At 47.3% G+C, this 16,760-nt stretch overlaps 1 protein-coding gene across 7 annotated transcripts in view; it reads left to right on the top strand.

Moving 5' to 3' along the window:
• EXOC7 (exocyst complex component 7) overlaps positions 1-5,468 on the top strand; it is a 30,161-nt gene extending 24,693 nt beyond the window's left edge. For all 7 annotated transcript variants that reach the window (XM_006269232.4, XM_006269231.4, XM_019494287.2 and 4 more), the window contains 7 exons: positions 1,187-1,252; positions 2,166-2,286; positions 2,813-2,908; positions 3,234-3,297; positions 4,104-4,145; positions 4,278-4,411; positions 5,231-5,468. In XM_006269232.4, coding sequence (XP_006269294.1) covers positions 1,187-1,252; positions 2,166-2,286; positions 2,813-2,908; positions 3,234-3,297; positions 4,104-4,145; positions 4,278-4,411; positions 5,231-5,333 — 626 coding nt within the window. In that variant the 3' untranslated portion in view covers positions 5,334-5,468. The remainder of the gene's footprint in view (positions 1-1,186; positions 1,253-2,165; positions 2,287-2,812; positions 2,909-3,233; positions 3,298-4,103; positions 4,146-4,277; positions 4,412-5,230) is intronic.
• The last annotated feature ends 11,292 nt before the right edge of the window (positions 5,469-16,760 follow it).

The raw sequence follows: 16,760 nt of genomic DNA, 5'->3' as shown, positions 1-16,760 counted from the left end.
CTTTTTTCTCTTTCTATCTTGCCCTAAACTCTGTAGTTCTTGGGAACACATACAATATTCCTTTAGATCCCAGAGGTAAGCAGCGTGTGTCCTGCCCACACGAACCGGTTATATTGCCTTTGACTGTATCCAGCATTTAAAAAAAAAAAAAAGTTGTCTTGGGAGGGAGAAAAGGAGGTATATTTGCAACTACTAGCATGTGGATGTAGCTGCCTTCTTGGGAGGGTTTAGGTTGGGGATGCCACGTGAGCAAGAGTGGGGGTGGAGGACTGTCTTAATGCACTGGATTATCTCTAGGATGCTCCATGAAGGTAACTATTTCCAGAAGAGTTGCCCCACTTGGTTTCACGTACAGTTCTTTGTTTGATGATGCTCCCAGCTTTCAGCCACCCCGGTCCTCTGCTCATAAGCAATGTGGGTTCCCCACCTTTCAAGTGATCTTAGTACTGCTTGCAACCCCACGACACTCGTATGGGTCAAGCATTTGAAGCATGGCTTCTCTTTTGAGCACATCCAGTGTTGTCACAAGTATGACTAGAGTGAGCTTGGCCTGTGGGAGGTTGACCCTTTGGAAGTGATCTCTCTTTGCATCCAGGCACTAGAAATGATGTAAGCCAGCCCCATCACCTGTTTGAGCAGGTTGTGGAGTTTGAAAAAGTCCTTGTGCAGAGTTTGAGAAGTCTGTTATCAGTACCACGTGGTATTAGCTGAAACTTTCCAGAGCCCTTGTGCATGTTTGGATTAATGCTGTTGGGATAGTTCAGTAAATGCCTGCCATTAAAAACAATCACTTTCCTGTGATGTTGGAGAAGTTGTAGCGCTAAAAAAGAGAAGCTTGCTGGGTTTTGTTGCTCAGCATCTGATTAACAGTGTATCTTCCAGATCTTAGGAAGGGGGTGTTATCATTTCTATCTTGGAGATAATAAGGAAGAGATTACCCTCCTGCAGCAAAGAGTATCAGCAGTTGGTACAAATATAGGGTTCAAGTGGAGTGCAGTGCTGTTCTCCCTGGTGCTGAATAAACATGCATCTGGGGGTTGTAGAGGGGGAGGTAATTTCATTGGCAACTGGAACCTTGCATTAATTCCATAGCAACGACAAAATGGCTTGTTTGAGTAAAGGCAGATTAACCAAACAAGCCTCCCAGGACGGCGCATTCACTGGCTAAAGGTTCTTTTCTTTTCAGAGACCAGTTCTTCGGCTAGTAGCTACAGTTCAGAATTCAGCCGACGGCTGCTTAGCACCTACATCTGTGAGTATCAAGCACAGCTCTCCTGCCTCTGCTTCTTCCTTGCTTGGCATGTTCTAAGACTGTTCAGATGCCTGATATAACCTGTTGCAATTGCTGTTGAAGTTACTCTCCTGGTAACCTAGCATGGCATTGGAGTGTCAGCTTATGGCTCAATATAATGTGCAGCAATCGCTAGGATGGGGCATGTCGGTGTGATGTTTGGCCCAGAAGTTCTCTTCAAATTGCCCAAATTGAGCTCTGGCATGAGCAGATGCATCTCCCTGACAGTAGGGCCAAGTTTCAGTCTTTGCTGGTGATGGAATCAATGGCTGCCCAAAATGCATACCTCTTAACTCCTCCAGTGCCCATCATTATAGGATAATGGTCTTTCCTCCCTTTTAGACTCGAGGCACCCCTTGGAAAATGCCAGCTTTTAGCTTTCAGTCCTTTTTGGGACTAGAGAAAAATAATAGAGCAGTTTTTCTGTTGCAAAGATTTCAAGGCGACCACAGCTGTGGCTTTCTATTTTAAATCTCTGGGTTTATCTTATAATCATATTTACACACCTAACAGTCCTAATGTTGTGTGGCACCTTATGGCACCCTTGAAAGATACTCCAGGGCACCGTGGCACCTTGGTTGAAAATTACTGCTACAGGAAATGGCATAGGAGAGAAACCTCCATTACTTTATGAGGAAAATGGTGTACAAGTATCATGCACATTGGCACACCAAAGCACTCCTGCAAAACACATGTCTAACTTGTACATTTAGTTATGAATATGCATGTAGTGTGCATGCATAATTACCCATGGTGGGCCTAAATTTTGCACCTAAATCTTCTGAAACTAGGGCCATGTTGGTTTTTTATCATCAATAGCAGCCACCATCATCTGTGATCTCAATAAAGATCTTTACTCCTTTTTCTTTGCAAGGCAAAGTGCTGGGCAACTTGCAGCTAAACCTTCTCAGCAAAGTCAGGGTTTATGAAGACCCAGCTCTAAAAGCCATCTTCCTGCACAACAACTACAATTACATCCTTAAATCCCTTGAAAAGTAAGTGCATCTCTTCATAATCCTCTTGGCTCTCAAGGGGACTGAATTTTCTTTCTGGAAGGGGCTTAGTTTTGGGATTGTGACTTTTAAAAAAACAAAACTCTGGTATGCTGAGTGCATGTACTTAGTGAGTTCTCTCCTCTCTGGCATTTCTTTCCCTTTCGAAAACTGCCCTTTTGAAGCATCTCTGTCCTATTGTAAACACATTATATTACACCAGAGAGTGGAGAAATCAAAGCAGTGGAGAGGCCTTTGATTGTACTGAACATCTTTCATCTTCTCAGACCTAAGACTCTAACTCTTGAAAGCATTCAGCCAGGAAAGGCTTCTACCGCTAGGTTTGTTCGTTTTGAAGTGGCATGGCTGGAAGAAAAAGGGAAGAAGCTTTTATCACTAACTATAACGGGGATAACGAGTCTTACTAATGAAGGTTGGAAGGCTTGCTACTTAATTGGCATCACTGAGTGAGAGAAGCAGGGCTGGTTTATGGGTGTTTGGCTTAGCTGATCTTTTCCTCTCTTGTCAGGTCTGAGCTAATCCAGTTGGTGGCTGTGACTCGAAAGGCAGCAGAAAATTGTTATAGGGAGCTCATTGAGAAGCAGATCCAGACCTACCAGGACAGGTTAGGTGGCCTCCTTTTGTCCTTGTCCAAGTCTCTCAAGCTGTAATGAAAGACTGTCCGATTTTTAACGTCCAGAGCTAATGGGGTGGTGGGAGAGGACGGGGTGAAAACATTTTTAAAAAACTAGTAAAAATAATTATTTGAAAGACATGGGTGTAAGGTTCATTGTGGCAGAACGTTGGAATGGATGGAGTTGGGGGTCTCCATGGAGCTGGGGTTCTCCTTGCTTTTTAGTCCTGGAAAAGGTATTGTGTACATGTCTGTCAGATTTCTTGTTGGCAAAAGTGTGCTGTCCATAATGTCTTCCCTCTTTTATCAATTGTAGCTGGTTAAAGGTAACAGATTACATCTCAGAGAAAAGTCTGCCTGTCTTTCAAGCTGGAGTCAAGGTGAGAGGGTGGACAAAGGATGGCTTTGATATAACAGAAGTGGGCAAAATCATTTTCTCCTCTCTGCAGAGAGATTTTTAAAGAGAATTATTCTCTACAAAGCATCAAGAGAGAGTTAATGTGGTTTGTACGTCAGATTGGAAAATCAGTCTTTGGGTTCTGTCTCTGCTGTCCCATACTTCCTTCGTGATTCTGGGTCTCAAGTGTCCCCATCTCTAAGATGGGACAAATGACACTTTCACTATTGGAAAACTCGGAGATAGTCTCATTGATGTACTCTATCAAATGACCTGTCCAAACCCCAACATTACTCTCAAATAATATTTCAGGTGAGTGACACTTACTTAATCTTGGATACTCTGGTCACCGACATGTTTCTTCTCCTTTGGGAGGAGTCCTAAAAAATGACTTGTGAGGCAAACTTTGGTGGGGGGGGTAGGTAGGAACCAGTGAGTGGGCATCAAGATGGTGCCCCATGGATGGTGAGATTCCTAAAGCCTTTTAGAAGTTCTTAAGGACAAGACCCTGAGTGTTGCCCATGCAGGCTGGTCACTCCAGGTCGAGAATATCCAAGTGCTCCACATGCAAATTAAGGGCTTTGCTGGCTTTCAGTTTCATGTCTGATGAAGAACATCCTGCCTTCAAAAACTTGTTTAACTCTTTCCCACTACGTAGTTGGTCTGATAAAAGAAATCTAAGAAATCTTTGCCTCACATAAGTTAAACAGGAATTTTAGCAGGTGAGCAGCAATATTGTCATTTATACTGGGAAGGACAAATACAATGTCCTTTTCTTCCTTCTTGCAGCTCAAGGACAAAGAAAGGCAGATGATCAAGGAGCGTTTTAAGGTAAGGAGCTCTTGGATGGCAGGAAAACTCACCTTTGCTCAAAAATAACACTGAGTTTCACTATTCAGGCACAAGACACCATGTGTGTCTTGCTCAGTCATGTCCCTAACCGTTTTCTTCTGTCATGGAAAGGGATTTAATGATGGCTTGGAGGAGCTGTGTAAAATCCAGAAGGCTTGGGCTATCCCTGATACAGAGCAGAGGGACAAAATCCGTCGGGCTCAGAAAACCATTGTGAAAGAGACCTACGGTGCCTTCTTAAACAGGTGATGACCCTCTTGCAGGTGCCCAGTCCTTCCTTTCTCATTTCCTCTTGGGAAGTGCTGAGTCTTTTTTTGGACCAAAAGCAGACATGCAAACCAGAGGCAGTCCGCTGTCTTCCAAAACCATCTCCAGCTACTGCATATTGAGTGTGTGGATTCTGTGAGCTGAGCTAAGTTCACAGTTGATGTTCCCAGGGGATATTTTGGGGGGGGCAGCAGAATTCATGAGTAGCTTTATTAATACAACATATATGACAGCCATGTTCCAGCTTGTGAGCAGAGGAGGTTACCTACCTGGTGGGCTACACACTGCAAGGTGGGATGCACCTTGCCCCACCCCCTGCCACACGGGCAACCCAGGCTCCCCATTGCCCACAGAAGGGGTACTCCAACTTCCCCCCCCTACTGCACACTGTATGACCAGATCAGATACTGTGCCCCCACCTCCCTGGCAGAGGGGCAGCCAGGCGGGAGCCGCCAGACCACCTGCTAACCCCTTGTGGCTGCATGTGGCTTGTGGGCTGCCAGTTAGACAGCCCTGTTCTAGCTAGTGGAAAGTTGGGTTGCACTGAGGGGTCTCCCCATTAATATGAATATCTGCCCTTAACCATGCTTATGATGGTTATCCTTGCTGCCAAGAACTCCATCAGATGTCTGTCATACTAAAAGAGGCAATGTCAGAGCCTGTCTGTTACCCCTCTGGGAAGGGACAGGGAGCAGGGGGAAGCAAGGCAGCCTCTCTCCAGAAAGCCAAGTCCTGTAACCTTGGCTCCATGTAGTGCCTGCTGCTGGTCACAGGCTTCTCTTCTTTGCCCCTGGCAGGTATGGCAATGTGCCTTTCACCAAGAACCCCGAGAAGTACATCAAGTACCAAGTTGACCAGGTGGGCGAGATGATTGACAAGCTGTTTGACACATCGGCCTGAACCACTTGCCCTCTTGACCACTCCTGTCTGCAAGTCAGTGCTTTCCTGGTCTTCACAGGACCCTTTCTCTGCCCCATTCTGGTGGGCAGGGGTTATACTTGTATTTATCAGATTTATAAACATGTGAAAACACTACCTCCTGTCTGACCTTTTCCTTTTGAAAGTGGATTGCAAGGGAAGACATGGCTTTTTAAGACAGAAAATTTGGCAGTGGGGCTTTTGTTACACTCATGCTTTTCCAGATGTTTGTGCAGTTTTTAGAGGAGAAGCAAGAGGTAAGAACACCATCTCTCCTCTAAGTGAAAGGTGTTTGCGCTCACATGCAGCATGTATGGATTTGCTTGCCTCCGTGATATGCTCCTGCTGTGCTAGGTGATGTGTGTTTGTGGTATTAAAGTTTACCGTGAAGAATCTATTGGATCCCAAAGGATGCTTTTTCCCCCCCCGCTACTGCATTCGTGGGCCAATGTGATGTGTTGGTCAGGGAGGATTTAAGAACACTGTTTTAGAGTCCTGAGAGATTGCTCTCTGAGTTACTGCCAAGTGATTGGAGATCTCAGGATGTAGGGTAAGGCTTATACCGTTCCATTATGATGATGGCACTTATTGTATTACTAGTCAGTTGCCCATCAGGAATAACCAGGGGTGGGGAAGCATATGGGGATGGAGCCCCATGTGTGTCGTTCCCCCCCCCCCAAACCCCTTTCTGGGCCCGCTTCCCCTTTTACCACTTCCTTCTTGGGGTCCAGGCCCACTCCCCCCCTCCCAACTGCAGCAGGGGAGGACTGGGCCTGAGGGTGGGGAGAAGCCGGACTGCTATGGCGGGGGGAATAGCAGGCCCAGGCTGACCCAGTGGCAGTGGGGGAACGGGAGGAGCAGGCCTGGAGCTGAGGGGGGAGGAGTGGGCCCAGGCCCAAGGTAGGAAGGAAGCCTGAGCTAGGGGAGAAACCGGCCCAACACGGCAGTGGGGGGGAGCAGCGGGTCCAGTCCGACACGGCAACTGCTAGGGGAGGGGAGGAGCGAGCCTCTTCCCCCCCCCCAACTTGGGCCTGGGCCCACTCCTCCCCCACCTCCCCACACTGCTGCCGCGGCATGCCCACTATTCCCGCCATGCATGTCAGGCCCACTCCTCCCCACATCACCGCATCAGGCCCTGCAGGCGGTGACGATGGAAGGAGGGGGCAGGCCAAGGCCAGAGCCATGGCCTCACCGCCCCCCCTATGTCCCCACCAGCTCCTGTTGGAATGCTGATTTGCACTCTGGCTGTTTGTCAGTCAATTGGAGCACAAATAAAGCATTACGGACAGACAGACTTAGGCTTTTATAATATTGGAGTGGGGGAGAGAGCACAATTTGCTGGTGTTGTGGGTTTCCTGCCAGTATTTAACAGCTGTTTGGAATGGAAAGACCCAGACTAGGACAAGGGAAGCTTAGTGAGATGTTCTTTAAGCTGTACATGCGACTGTATGGTAGAGTTGCTGAAATCAGGACTGATATCCTCTGTTTACAAAACAGTCACGGATGGACATTTGCTTCTCTGCACAAACACACTCCTTATCCCACATGGACCTTGTTTTACTTACTAAAATAGAGGTCTCTGTTCACTGAGGTCTTAGTGATACTGCTGAGGCTGTCAACTTTGCTAGTCGTTTGCAGATATCTGGACTGAGACCAATTAGGCTTTCTTTTTGTAGGCTGCCAAAGAGCCATCTGATAGCCGCAATTCCTGACTTCTACTGTCCTTGGCTGGCTTTCAATTGGTGACCTAAAAGTGAAGAGTTCTGCCTTTTCCCCAGCTCCCTGAGGTTTCCAGTTCTTATTGGACTAACTAAAATAACATTGATTATGTCACATAGGTTTGTTCTTTGATTAACACAACTACCTCTTCAGTTGTCCCCCTTGTAGAATGGCAAGGCTACAAACAGCTGTGGCACTCTGTTAATCCCCTGTAAGAAGAGGTGCCTGGGGTTGAAAGGAGCTGTGGTGTCTACATTTGGGCTCGGATATTGTGGGGCATACAAGCTGCAATGGGAGATGGAGTATTGAGTCATTGTCTGGCTTTATGAAATGCATCATTACATCTTTGAAAGCATGAGTGAAGAAGAGGCAGGTTATTACTGCTAGAACTTGTTGGATGTTTCCCCATGTTGTGTTGATGTGAAACTGTTTAGCCACTGCAGCCCAGTTAGTAATAGGAAGCTTTCTCCAGTGGATACTAAAATAAACAATGAAACAAAAAATACAAGCCAGCCTTCCTATTATGTAAGACTTTACAGTGGTCGAAGGTGTATGAACCACCGAACTTCCACTGGATTTTCCAAGGGGCCTCAAGGAAATTGGGCCCCGATTTCCTGTTCAGCCTATAGAATCACACAGACAGAGCTGGAAGGGACCTCAAGAGGTCATCTAGTCCAGCCACCTGCCAGAGGCAGGATTATCCCTATCCAAACTATCCTCTACCAATCCATTGTCTAATTTATTAGTAAAATTGTGCAGTCAATGCTGTAACACAACTGCAAGGCACCCATATCACTCTAAACCTGCCACAGGTATGGCATGGGTACAACATTGGCCAATGTCCTGCTGCTTTGAGGGTTGCTGAAATACACTGGAGGGATACAAGGAAGACACCTCCATCCTATTCATTCCTTTTTGGGTCCTTGCCCCTTTCATCACAGGAGACTGTTGAGGCCACGCTGGCTTCTGAAATTTCCTTTCTTGGCCTATCTACCACTGTAAGAACATAGACATGAACATGGTGATTGTGAGAGCAGGGTGATGTATGTAGCCTTGCATGTTTTCTGTGGAGAATGTGATCCTCCTATCCCAGCCTTCTCCCCTCTCTTTCCATACCTTCTGTTCATTGTGACCCATCCCTTTCCCTTGCACACAGCCTAAATACTGGACATGGGAATAAAGAGCAAAGTGTTAGATTTACCAGCAATGGGCTTTTCTTTTTGGTTTTCTCCAGTGTCATGCACCCCTTCCCCCACAGTTGCTGGAAATGATCCTCTTCAAGCTAGGACTTTTTAAATGCTTTGGGATGTGCATGTAATTCTGCCTCTTAGTTAACCCTCATTTCTTATATTGCAGCTGGATTCCTCTTGAACTCCCATTGCTTGCTGAATTAGAAAGTGGCCTTTATTGTTTGCCCATGGTAACTTTATAAATATAGAGTTTCCATAGAGCTGAAAGCATTTGCAATATTCAGTGCTTATATAAGGGTTTTGTTTGGGAGCAAACTCATTATTTGACCAAATCCATGTTTACAGAAACTAATATATGCTAGCATCTAATTGGGTAGCTCAGCAATGGAGCAGCCATTGTGTTAATGCTCAAAGCGATGAAAGCAGAGAATTGGTAATGGGCGGAGGGGGTGACATCGGAACTTGGTATAAAGAGGAGTGAGAGAACAATAAAGGGAACAAAGCATCGTGGAGCACCGGAAGGGTTGTGTTTTAACCCCTTCACTGCTGCAGTGCATGTGTCAACAGGGCTTTCCTTTACTTTGTTAAAAAAGAGTGTTGGTTGTACTGGGTCCATCTGTAGGCTCTGGGAAGGTAGGTTTCATCGATGGCATGCTGTTGTGTTCAGTGCCAAAAGTAACATTTACTTGTATGTCTGTAGATTTGTCCTATGGACCTCAGAAATTTGGGCTCTTGCTGCATTAAGTGATGTACAAACTCACTGTCTACAGTATAACTAAGATATAAAGGTGGTGAAAGAACAGGTTAGGGACTGTTTAGTAGAGATGCACTGATACATTGGTCCGATTATTAGATCGGCACCGATATAAAGAAAATTGGCTGTATCAGAAATTGGCCTAACACGGCTGATTAATTTGGCTGATAAATGCCCGTGCACACGCGCAGGCAGCAAGGAGCACAACCCGGCAGCATGGAGAGCTGTGTGCAGCTGGTAAGTCTGTTGTGGTGGAAGGGGAGAGGGGCAGGGAAGGGATATGGGGGAGGGGCAGATCAATGCCCCCTATGGTAAGAGAGGGAGTGGGGCAGGGGCAGATGCTGCCTAGGTGAGACGGGGTGTGGGACAGCTGCAGCTCATCCAGGGGTCACCAGGGGGGTGGGGGGCAGCTCCCACCACTGCTTGCGCCACGGGGGGGGTGGGGGATGGGCCTCAGGATCTGGGTGGGACAGGGCAGGCAGGCTGGAGCTGGGGCTGCGCCAGGCTCTTCTTGGCAGGGACTGGGATTAGGGCAGGTGGTGGCGCTGCTGGGAGGGGGACTATGAGGTAGCTGCAATCCCCCCCGCCCCAAATTTCACCATAGCCCCCACTCCCAGCGCCACCACCACCTGCCCCGAGCCCAGCCCCCAGTGAGAAGAGCCTGCCTCCAGTCTACATCTGCAGCCCGCCCCATGCAGATCCAGGACACACTCTCCCCCTGTGCCCTCCTGGGGTGCATACAGCAGTGGGAGCCGCACCCCCGCACGCCCCTGGATGAGTTGTGGCTCCATCCTGCACCCCACCATGGCCTGGCTGGGCAGCCCCTGCCCCACTCCCTCCCTCATCACGGGGGGTGTTGATCTGCACCCCCTTCCTTCCCCCCGTCCCTTCCACCACAACAGACTTACCAGCTGCACACAGCTGTATCGGAAATCGGATCAGTATTGGCTAATGTGCCTCCTTTAAACTTGGCTATCTGTGTCGGCCCCCAAAATCTCTTTATCAGTGCACCCCTACTATTTAGAAAAGCTCGATAGGTAAAAGTCCATGGGGCTGGACTTGTCCATCCTCCTTGGAGATAGTTCCTCCCTTCCACTGGTTGTACGCCTCCCTTTTAGTCCTCCAGCTGGATTACTCCCCTCTATTCTGCACTGATGAGGCTGCATCTGGAGTACTGTGTCGAGTTTTGGGCCCCCACCACAGAAAGGATGTGGACAAGTTGGAGAGAGTCCAGCCAAGGGCAACGACAATGGTTAGAGGGCTGGGACACATGACTTAAGAGAGGCTGAGGGAACTGGATCTATTTAGTTTGAAGAGAAGACCAAGGCGGGATTTAATAGCAGCCTTCAAGTACCTGTAGGCTGATTCCAAAGAGGTTGGAGCCGAACTGTTCTCGGTGGTGGCAGATGACAGAACAAGGGTCACTGATCTCAAGTTGCAGCAAGGGAAGTTTAGGTTGGATATTAGGAAAAACTTTCTCAGCAGAAGGGTGGTGAAACACTGGAACAAGTTACCTGGAGGGGTGGTGTTATCTCCATCCTTGGATGTTTTTAAGGCCAACTTGACAAAGCCTCGGCTGGAATGATCTAATTGGGGATGGTCCTGCTTTGAGCAGGAGGTTGGGCTAGATCTCCTGAGGTCCCTTCCAACCCTAATTTTCTATCATTCTAAGGGGAAAAAAACATGAAGAAATGCATGGACCTGAACTATCTTGTCCAAGGTCACACTACAGTTTGCCAAAGCCAGAATTAGAAGATAGGTCTTTTTGTCAGACTACTAGTGCCTGTTCCAGTAGTCAATGCTGCCTTCTAGTGCTGATAGCCATGTGAGGTGTGTGGCTTCCAGGTGATCAAGAAATCAGACCACAAGTTGTAAACAGCAATTTCATTAATAGCTCTTGCTCAGTCATTGGAAATTCTTTGTCTGGGAGTATATGTCTGGGATGATTCTGCCTAGAACAGCAGGGTTGAACTAGCTTGGGGAGAGCACTCTCCATCCCTGTAGTTCTGTTTTTGAAGTTATTTTCCTGTAGCATTTGTATTGGGATGACAAAGGAAAATTCAGAAGAGACTCAGGATTCCATCAATATGTTTCTGGGGTGCGCTTACATAATACTAGATTCTAAATAATAGTTAATTAAATGGCAATAATTGCTTTAAAACCATTAAAACAACACCCTCAGGTGTTTTTATGGCTGCTGAGTTGAATGCCTTTAATCTGGAAATCAAAGCACTGTGCAAAAAATAAGTACATATTCCACTTTTATATAAAGGGACACTGGCATAGAGAGGTCAGAAACAAAGCTAGGAATATCTTCTAGGTCTCCTAACGTCCATCCTGGTGGTGTATGTACTGGACTGTCCTTTGGAAAGGAGGAAATGAGAGCTAATTGTATAAAGATCTGTATGAGGAACACATTCTCTCCCCTTAGCCTTGAGGGCTAACCAAAATTATGAATCCAGGACAGTTGAATTTCATATCACAAATGTATCCCCTGCAACTTTGAAGAACACAACATATAGAATACTACTCGTGACAGATCAGCGTTGGTTGCCTAGCATTGCTATCACGGTGGAATTGGCTATCCAGACATCGGCACTGTAGATGTTTGATGTCTAGAACGGTAACATTCTCCTTACCCACCTTTATCTTTGAGTTGGTAAACTTCTCCAGGTGGCTGATCAGACTCACATTTCCAACCAAACCAGATAGCAGTAAATATGAGATGGAAGACGATGACCAGGCCTAAGTAAATGAAAAAGAAGAGCCTATTAATGTCCACTGAAACCTCCTTTCTTTGCTTTGTCTCCTCTTCTCTCCAGTGTCTGCAGGGTAAAGCACCAAGAGCAAATAGTGGAAAGGTGAGCGTGATGATACTTCAAGAAGCTATGTAACCAAGTCTTGGTCTTGAGAGCTTTGCAATCAAACTCTTGAAGACAGTGCAGGAAACAGTGACAAGTATGGCTGGAAGTCAGTCAGGCTTGTCCCAGAAAGGGTTTTTAAAGAAAGAGGGCTTTAAGGAGGAGTTGTCTTTTAAATTGGCGGTTTTCTTAGGGAGAAAACATTGATTAGGGACTACACTACCCTCTGTTCCCCTTGCCCACTTTGCTATCCTATCCTATGTTGCAGACCTATATAGGCTTTCCAGCCATGCAAGGCTAATGCTCCCTGTGCAGTGACCTCAGGGTCCTCTGGGCCCCCTATGCATTATAATCTCCCTTGTAATCTCCTGCCTTTTGTCTTGCTGTTGGTTGGTTTCTGGCTGACTTGGGCAGGCATGGGAGATTTTTACCCCAAAATCTTCATCTTTATCTGGGCGCGTAGACTCTCAGCTGCCAGGCAAGTTGTCATAACCATCTCAATTGTGGCAATGACCAGTAACATCAGCAGCCACTGAAGTCATAAACTGAGGAGAGATCCCCATGAAAGCTAGCTCTTCTGAGCATGAGCATAAAACTTCTAGAAGCCTTAAGAAGAACTAACTTTTATAATGTTATTTAAAATGTTCTATAAAACGGGAGACTGCACCAGGCTTGGGGAAGGTGGCTCCAAGTCTCTGTTTTCTAATTACACTCAATAGAGCACATAGGAGAATTAGAAGAAATGAATCCCTTGTGTAAGTTCAATGTTTTCAGTGGCATCATTGGGGGTGAATTTGTCTTGAGGCCTTCAGTGTCTAGGCACTGTGGAGTGGGAAAAGGAGAGACTGGTTATCTGTCACAACCCAGGAACTCACTCCTGAGAAATACTCTGGGCTGTAGCGTCATTCCACTTTCTAATTAAATAGTCAAAATCACTTAGCCCTTCACAGTTGCTGGATCACAGCTTGAGTCCTGCAGTAGTTTTGGTTATTTGGCAGTGAAAGATGGCAGGGAGTGGGGACATAATGAAGGCTCTGCTCTGAAGACAGGTTGGGTATTGTATCTAACCTTGGAGGCTGAGAGGCCAATTAATAATCTCTGGTTGTAAGTCTGCTGCTTACAACCTGCCAGCAGCTGACTGTCTGTAATTACTGAGCAGAGGGTTACAGGAAGAAGACCCTGGCAGGGAATCAGCCAGGGAGGTGTGGAATATCAAGTATGCCAGCAAGAAGGTGACCATGTAAGACAGCCTGTCTGGGATAGGGAGAAAACCCACAGAAGGCCACCAGCATGAGTAACACTTGGTACAATGAGACATGGGTTGATCTGCATGCCTGTGTTTTCTATCTTCAGCTTTGAAGAACCCATGTGGGCATTTGCCAAGATCTGTGGGTAAATGAAATGGTTTGTGTGGGTCATGCCACATCCCAGTTACGCAGACGCTAGTGAGTTGGATTGCTTGCCTCGGTGTACTTTCATAGATTCATAGATGTTAGGGTCGGAAGGGACCTCAATAGATCATCGAGTCCGACCCCCTGCCTAGGCAGGAAAGAGTGCTGGGTCTAGATGACCCCAGCTAGATGCCTATCTAACCTCCTCTTGAAGACCCCTAGGGCAGAGGAGAGCACCACCTCCCTTGGGAGTCCATTCCAGATTTTGGCCACTCGAACTGTGAAGAAGTTCTTCCTAATGTCCAGTCTAAATCTGCTCTCTGCTAGCTTATGGCCATTATTTCTTGTAACCCCCAGGGGTGCCTTGGTGAGTAAAGCCTCACCAATTCCCCTCTGCTCCCCCATGATGAATTTATAGGCAGCCACAAAGCCGCCTCTCAACCTTCTCTTGTGGAGGCTGAAGAGGTCCAGGTGCCCTAGTCTCTCCTCGTAGGGCTTGGCCTGCAAGCCCTTAACCATATGAGTGGCCCTTCTCTGGACCCTCTCCAGGTTATCCACATCCCTCTTGAAGGGCTTTGCCCAAAACTGCATGCAGTACTCCAACTGCGGTCTGACCAGCGCCCGATAGAGGGGAAGTATCATCTCCTTGGCTCTGTTTGTCATGCATCTGCTGATGCACGATAAAGTGCGGTTAGCTTTGCTGATGACTTCGTCACACTGACTCACATTCATCTTGGAGTCCGCTAGGACTCTGAGATCCCTTTCCACTTCCATGCTGCCGAGCAGGTCATTCCCTAGGCTGTAGGTGTGCTGGACATTTTTCCTCCCTAGGTGCAGCACTTCGCATTTCTCCTTGTTGAATTGCATTCTATTGTTTTCTGCCCACCCTTCTTGGGCTCCCGTCTCGCCAAATCTCTTACCCTGCAGTGCATCATTGACTAAACGCCTGAGCTCGCTGAAGTCAGCCTTCCTAAAGTCTAGCACTTCCACCCTACTAGTTACCTTTTCCACTCGACTGCTGCATCTTAACACACACAGTGTCACCCATGTCACAAATTTTGCTTGTCCACAGTTTGGGATGCAGTTTCTCCAAACCCCTTGCACCTATCTTCTTGAAACTTGGCATGCTTTATGCCCTCAGAAGGGGCTAGCATTCCTGCAAGTTTCATCCAAATCTGGCCAGAAGTGACAAAGTTATAGCCTGTTTCGACCTTCCGCATTATATCCTAGGGGCGAACCGTCAAAACGGCAAAATGTTTCGACAGAACGAAACGGAACAGCTGTTTTGACTCGAAACAAAAGTCAAAACGAAACACTGTTCTGTCGAAATGCTGATGGAAACAGAACACTTCCGTTTCACGCAGCCCTACCTGACATCTCCTGGGAGGAGCAGTCAGCCAAATCCAGTCATTCGCATAGGTTCTTAGCCTGCGTGCAGGGCCTTCACCAAAAGCAGGAGGTATACGGTCCCACTAAGTGAAATGCCTTACTGGACTTGGTGTTGGCTACAGGGGAGGACCTGGTAGGGGAGCTGCAGATTTGTGGTCACCTTGGGGTCAGTGACCACCAATCAATCGAATTCACCATACAGCATAGGGTGAGTAAGATAACTAGTAGAGTGGAAGTGCTTGACTTTAGAAAGGCTAACTTCAATGTGCTCCAGAGTGTAGTCAATGATGCACTGCAGGATGGGAGTATTGGCAAGATGGGAGTCCAGGAAGGGTGGTCACTCCTAAAGGAGGCAATTCTTTGGGCACAGAGGAAGACGATCCCAGTACGAGGGAAAAGGGAGAAAGGAGCCAAAAAACTTCCGTGGCTAAACAGGAAAATCCAGGGGAGCCTGAGGGCAAAAAAAAGGCATATAGGTGGTGGAAGCAGAGAGAAGCTACCAAGGAGGAGTATACCTACTTTGCCCAACTTGCAGGGAGGCATTTAGAAAGGCCAAAGCAACTACAGAGCTGAGGCTGGCAACACAAATTAAAGACAACAAAAAGTCTTTTTTTAGGTATGTAGGGAGTAAAAGGAAGGCACAGGTCAGCATAGGACCTCTACTGAACATGGAGGAGCAATTAGTGACAAAGAGGGGACAAGACTGAGCTCTTGAATGGGTGTTTTGCCTCGGTGTTCCTGAACAGGGCACAAGATAAGTTTCCTAATAGTTCTTAGTTGGGCATCAGAGGGACACCAGCCCACCAACTGTCAATGCTGACTTGGTGCAGAGTCACTTGGATGGACTGGATGTGTTTAAGTCAGCAGGCCCGGATGAGCCACATCTAAGAGTACTGAAGGAATTGGCTGGTGTCATAACAGAACCAGTGGCACAGCTGTTTGAGTGCTCGTGGCGCTCGGGTCAGGTCCTGGAGGACTGGAAAAGGGCCAATGTGGTCCCTATTTTCAAGAAGGGGAGGAAGGAGGATCTGAGTAATTATAGGTCAGTCACTCTCACCTTCATCCTTGGAAAGGTCATTGAAAAGATTACAAAGGATCATATTTGTGGGAGTCCAGCAGGAAAAATAATGCAGCAGGGAAACCAGCATGGATTTGTAGCAGGTAGATCATGCCTGACCAATCTGGGTTTGTTTTATGACAGGGTCAGAAAATGCTTAGACGCAGGAGTAGAGGCGGATGTCGTTTTCTTGGACTTTAGCAAGGCCTTCGATACGGTATCTCATCCTATTCTCATAAATTAATTAATAGGCTGTGACAGGGTGGGTGGCAAATTGGCTTAGTGGTCGCACCCAGAGAGTGGTAGTAGACGGGTTGGTATCAACCTGGAAGAATATGGGTAGTGAGGTCCCACAGGGTTCGGTCCTTGGACCTGTACTCTTCAATATCTTCATCAGTGACTTGGATGTGGGTGTAAAGTGTACTCTGTCCAAGTTTACAGATGATACTAAATTGTGGGGTGAAGTGCACACTGGAGGGTAGGGAACGATTGCAGGCAGACCTGGACAGGTTGGAAAAGTGGGCAGTACACAATAGGATGCAGTACAGCAAGGACAAGTGCAGAGTGCTGCACCTAGGGCATAAAAATATCCAGCATACCTACTGTCTGGGAAGTGACCCTCTCAGCAGCACAGAAGCGGAAAGGGATCTTGGTGTCATAGTGGACTCCAAGATGAACAAAAGTCGTCAGTGTGACGAAATCATCAGCAAAGCTAACCGCACTTTATCATGCATTAGCAGAGGCTTTTGATAGACTCGAGAGGGTCCAGAGGAGGGCCACTTGTATGGTTCGGGGCTTACAGGACAAGCCCTGTGAGAGGACCTGGACCTCTTCAGCCTCCGCAAGAGAAGGCTGAGAGGTGGATCTTGTGGCTGCCTACAAATTCATTAGGAGGGCGCAGCAAGGGATCGGAGATGCTCTGTTCACCGGGGTGCCTCTTGGGGTAACAAGGAACAATGGTCACTAACTGACAGAGAACAGATTTAGGCTAGATATCAGGAAAAACTTCTTCACGGTAAGGGTGGCCAAAATTTGGAATGGGCTTCCA

Source organism: Alligator mississippiensis, chromosome 8 (genome assembly GCF_030867095.1).
Source record: "Alligator mississippiensis isolate rAllMis1 chromosome 8, rAllMis1, whole genome shotgun sequence".
Taxonomy (NCBI): domain Eukaryota; kingdom Metazoa; phylum Chordata; order Crocodylia; family Alligatoridae; genus Alligator; species Alligator mississippiensis.
The sequence above is the reverse complement of the archived record's forward strand: the minus strand, read 5'-3'. Positions and strand labels throughout refer to the sequence as shown.